Raw genomic sequence first — 6,000 nt, 5'->3', positions numbered from 1 at the left:
CCAATTACCTATTAAGTGTGGCATATAGTATTCCTAGAAACTAGGGTCACAAAGACAAAGAAGAAACAGTATCTATCCTTGAAGAGTTTATATTCTATTGGTATAGTCTTGGTGTAGTTTGCACTTTGGATCTAATCTCCAATAGAAAAACCAAGTTAACACATCCTATGCCTGATTAACATGGATGTATCTATGGCACAAAAATGAGAATATCATCTAAATAAGCATCAATAAATTGCTTGACTGTGAGCTCAACACAAGATAAATCATGTGACTGCCCAAATACTAAATACAATCTCAGGCTCCATTATAGCAGGTACAATATCATTGATAACCAAAGGAACTAAAAGATACATTAAAAAGTGTGGTGGTCAAGCCACATGTGGAATATTATACTCAGATATTGACCTTGCTGAATTCTGAAATCTCAAATTAATGTTTGAAAAGAACATTAAAAAACAAAACACATCTAGAGGAGGGCGAACATAATGGTGAAAAATTGGGAAAACATTAATTCTGAAGAAGGTTGAATGAATAGAAAGTGTTTAGCCTGGAAAAGAGAAGACTTAGGGAGGCTGTGCAATGTGGCTTCAAATATTAGGAGAACTGTTGTGTGTTAGAGTGGTGGGGGGGGTTGAACTAGATAACCTCTTATATCCCTTCCAACATTAGATTCTCTAATAATATAGGTAACCTCCTCACATCAAATACCTGTTGACCCATTTTGGAAAAAATCACCAAAATAAATAAATAAATAAATGAGTCAGACCAACCAGACCTGGGTGACAGAATTCTTATTCCTGGGACTTTCTGATGACCCTCAGACTCAGCTTCTACTCTTCATATTGTTCCTCATCATCTATTTGGTTACTGCCCTTGGAAACCTGCTTCTCATCATCCTGGTTCTGGCTGACTCAAAGCTCCAAATGCCTATGTACTTTTTTCTGTGCAACTTATCTGTGGCTGACCTCTGCTTCTCTACTAGCATTGTTCCCCAAGCCCTAGTCCATATGTTGACCAGAAGAAAGTTAATTTCCTTCATGGGTTGTGCAGCTCAGCTTTTCCTATTCCTCATTTTTGGATGTGCAGGGTGTGCACTTTTATCTGTGATGTCCTATGACCGGTATGTGGCAATCTGTAATCCCATGCACTACCCTCTCATCATGACAAGAAAGGTGTGTATCCAGTTGGCTGTGGGGTGCTGGGTTGGTGGTGTGCTAGTGTCAATAGTAGACACAACATTTACCCTACAAGTCCCCTACCAAGGAGACAATAAGATTGCTCATTTCTTCTGTGAGGCCCCAGCCCTTCTGGCCTTGGGATCTGCGGACACCCACTTAGCAGAGACTGTCATTTTCTTAATGGGTGTGGTGATTCTTCTTGCACCAGTCTCCCTGATCCTGGTTTCCTATGGCTCTATCATAGTTACTGTGGTCAGGATGAAGACAACATCAGGAAGACTCAAGGCATTCTCTACTTGTGGATCTCATCTCATTGCAGTCACCATTTTTTATGTATCAGCAATTATGACCTACATGACACCTAAGTCCTCCAAGGAGCAAGGGAAGCTGGTGTCTATTTTCTATGCTGTGATAGCTCCCATGTTTAACCCCCTCATCTATAGCTTGAGGAACAAGGAAGTACAGAGGGCATTCAGGAACACTATTATCAAAGGACCACCTTGCAAACTTTGATCCTTTCAATATAGTTGAGTTTGGTAATGTACCTCATCTCCAAAGATGATTTCCTGGGGAAAAGTGTCTTTTCTCTTAGGAATGGGGAAATGGAGGAAATTTATATTTATATTGCTCTAAAAAGCTGTGTGTATACCTATTTAGATTATTATGTATAGAATGTGCATATACTTTATACCTGTAATATATGTCACATGTGAGGAGAGGTGTGAGGTGATACATATGTAACCCTGAAGATTTGGGTAGTTATGATAATGTGGAGAACTAAAAAATTTATTAATTTGGAATTATCAATACAATATTGTGGAGATAGTACCACTTTTTGAGTTGTAGAACATGAATGCAAATCCTACTTGTTATACCTCCTACCTGTGAAATACTGGGCAAATTACTTAGCCTCTCTAAGCTTCAGTTTCCTCATTAGTAAAAGGAGTTGGACTAGATGACCACTCAAGTCTCCTTTAGGCATAGATCTGTGATGCTATAATAGCCACTGGAAATTCTACAACAGATTTTGGGGGCAGAGTAGAATGTGGTATAAAAATTAATGGGAGGGGCAGCTAGGTGGTGCAGCGGATAGAGCACCGGCCCTGGAGTCAGGAGGACCTGAGTTCAAATCCGGCCTCAGACACTTGACACTTAACTAGCTGTGTGACCCTGGGCAAGTCACTTAACCCCCATTGTCCCTCGCAAAAACAAAACAAAACAAAACAAATCCCAAAAATTAATGGGAACATGGACAGGCATTTAGGAAGTTGAATGGGGAGCTACACACAAAAAATAAAACAAAACTGATTTTAGACAACTATTAATATAAATGTGACATTTTAAATGTTTAAGGTTTAAGTGCCATTGTCTGGAAAGCTGTGTTCTGTAAGAGAATGCAGCATTTTAAGGAGGACATTTTTCAGCCAGAGTGTGTACAGATGAATGTAACTACAGTGATAAAAAGGACTTGAAGACAAGCCATATGAAGGTTAGTTCAAATCACAAAATTGCAGCATTGAATGAGATTTCAGACTTTAGTTGATTCTGCATTTACCTGCAAAAGAATCCAATGTAAAACACTATTGAGAAGCTCTCAACCACTGTTTGAAGATTTTCTATAAAAGGAATCTACTAAGGCTACCTGTTCTAGTTCTGGACAGTTCTGATTTTGTCTACAAAGTTGACAAACATTTTCACTGATAAAAACATCAAATAGTATGAAACCAAGAACACATGATAATAATAGTATGCTAGAGGCTTCCTGGCAAGTTGGCATCAATTTGCTCTTCATTATTTTTTGGTTCCAGTCATTCAACCAAATCTAGATTCATCTAAATTTTTTATGATCCATTCCACACTTTGACAATAAGAATGGCATAAAAGATTTTGTGAAATTTTTCCTGAAATCTCAATATATCATGTCTATACCTTTCTCTTGATAAGACAATTTAATTACCTGGTAAAAAAAAACACCTAAAATAAATGTAACATCATTCCTTTGGGTTTTTTTTCCTATCACTTTAATTTCTGAACATTTGTCTCCAATCCCCCTACCCAGCAAGGTATCATAAATACCAAAGAATAAAAGAAATGAAGAATAAAAATTATTTTTTATTATTCAGCAAAAACAATCATCAATTGCTTTTCATAGCATATGCAATATTTCACAACCAGAATATCAAACTCTGCAAAGAAGAGACTATGGTGTGTTTTCTCTTCTCCAGGGTCATGTTTAGTCATAATTACATAACATACAGTTTCATTTGGAGGACTTCTTGCCATGTATATTTTCAAGTCCTTTTGTATATTATTATTCTTTTTCCTAATTTCATTCTGCATCAATTCATGTAAGTCTTCCTATGCTTCTCTAAGTTATTCATGTTCAGGATTTTACACAATATTTAATAACTTTCTTGCACCACAGTTTTCTTAACCAATCCATAGGCAATGAGCATCCTTTGTTTTCAGTTCTTTGTTACAAAAAGAAAAACAATTGCTCTGAATATTTTGGTGTATATGAAACATTTCTGTATTTAACCTCATTAGAATATGTACCTACAGGCAGATCTCTTGGAAAATATGAACTTCTAAGTAATTCTTTTAGCATAATTCCAAATTGACTTTCAGAATGACTGCACCAATTCATAGCTCTACTTCTATTAGTGTGCTTGTCTTTTCACAGCCTCACTAACACAAACAATTTCTATCTGTACTGTCTTTGCAAACTTACTGAGTGTGAGATGAAATTTCAGGGCTGTTTTGATTTTCATTTTTAGTGATTTTCAACAATCTTTCATATTGCTAATGATTTACATTTGCTCCTTTGAGAATGGTTTGTTCATATCCTTTGACCAATTATCCATTGGGAATGGCCTTATATTTTTATATTAATTCTGTGTCAATAAATATATATGGATGTGAAATGCTTATCAAAGATATATAGGGAAAATATTTTCTCATTTGGAAGTTTTCCTCCTTCTAGCTGCAATGACTTTCTTCATGTAAATGCTTTCAAGTTTCATATAATCAAGATGATATATTTTTTCTTTTATGAGACTTGGCTAGTTTTTGATGAAGACATACCTTCTCTCAGAAATTGCTTCTTTCATTTTTAAATACTTATCAATTATCTTTTTTGTTTTCAAACAAACATTATAGAATCTTCCCTAAGAAGCAAAGTTTAACCACATATATTTCAAAGACTATACCTTATTCTCTCTTATGAAAATCAGGAAAATCTTCATCTCTTTCTAGTCTAGTGACAGTTCTCTCCTTCGTGATTATTAAGGAATTTTTGTGAGGATTAAGCGAGATATGTAAGTAAAGCATTTGGCTAAATGTAAATGTAACATAAATATCAGCAGTTATTATTATAATAATTACAAATAAATAGGAATCCTGAGACCAGTAAGAATGATGAATATGTATTCTATAAAAACTCCTCTAATCTTAAAACCTCAAATGTAAGGAAATGTGTTAATTGAACTAGAGAGAGATAATGAAACAACAGCAAGAAATTCCATTAATTGTATCAAATGATAAAGAAAATTTGTTAAAATCAGAAATTATAAATTAATTTAAACCAGAATTCACAAAACTTACTGGAGAATTAGGGAAAAATATATTTGATTTCTTGCAAAAGGTGAATACATGATAGAGAATCTCTCCACAAGACATAAAACTCTATGAGTAGGGCAGCTAGGTGGCGCAGTGGATAGAGCACCGGCCCTGGAATCAGGAGGACCTGAGTTCAAATCCATATTCAGACACTTAACACTTACTAACTGTGTGACCCTGGGCAAGTCACTTAACCCCAGTTGCTTCACAAACAAACAAACAAACAAACAAAAAACCTCTATGAGTGAATAACAAATTTCACACACACACAAGTGAAGAGAAGGAGCATTTGACTGAAGAGAACCAAAGATAATGAACACTATCATGTGAGCATAATTATGAAGACAGAGTACACAGAGTAAGGGTCACAGGACTCCCAAAAGAATATGACAAATCAAAACACCTGAATATCATTATAGTGATTTCCTCTGACCCTTATAAGTGAGGCTAACTACTTTTCCCACATGTATGTTCTAGGGGTATCTTTGAGGTCTCCTCTCTAATGCCATCAGCTGGAGTCCCCATTTCAGTGTGCTTCCCTTAATCCAACTCTATTAGATACTGAATAATAACTCTCTAATCCCCCATAACCAATTAACATAAATTTTTTGCATTATTTTATTTTTCTCAATTATGTATAAACAACTTTAAATTTTTTTAAATTTGAGTTCCAAATTCTTTCCCTTCCTTCCTCTTCTCATCCTTCTTTAAGAAAGCAAACAATTTGATATTGATTATACATGTCATGCAAAACATTTCCATATTAGCCATGTTGCAAAAAAACCCTCACAGACCCCTCCACACCCCCCCCCAAAACACACCAAGACTAATAAGGAAAGTAGAAAAGTATAGTACAATCTGCATTCAGATTCCATCAATTCTTTCTCCAGAGGTAGATAGCATTTTTCATCATTAGTCCTCATTGTCTCGAATCACTGTATTGCTCAGAATAGCTAAGTCATTCACAGTTGATAATCATACAATATGGTTATTACTGTGTACAGTGTTCTGCTTCTATTCATTTCATTTTGCATCAATCATGTAAGTTTTTCCAGAATTTTCTGAAATCTGTCTACTCATCAATTCTTATAGTACAATAGTATTCCATCACAATGATATACCACAACTTTTTCAGCCATTGCCCTTAATTTTCAATTCTTTGCCACCCCCAAAAGAGCTGCTATATTTTTGTACATATACA

The 6,000-nt window shown here is 35.3% G+C and overlaps 1 protein-coding gene across 1 annotated transcript; it reads left to right on the top strand.

Moving 5' to 3' along the window:
• Nucleotides 1-758: 758 nt before the first annotated feature.
• On the top strand, nucleotides 759-1,694 carry LOC122743402 (olfactory receptor 2D2-like). The gene has a single exon (XM_043988340.1). It carries the CDS (start codon nucleotides 759-761, stop codon nucleotides 1,692-1,694), a length of 936 nt encoding a protein of 311 aa, XP_043844275.1.
• Nucleotides 1,695-6,000: the final 4,306 nt, after the last annotated feature.

Source organism: Dromiciops gliroides, chromosome 2, assembly GCF_019393635.1.
Source record: "Dromiciops gliroides isolate mDroGli1 chromosome 2, mDroGli1.pri, whole genome shotgun sequence".
NCBI lineage: Eukaryota > Metazoa > Chordata > Mammalia > Microbiotheria > Microbiotheriidae > Dromiciops > Dromiciops gliroides.
This window is presented reverse-complemented; position numbering and strand designations above follow the sequence as displayed.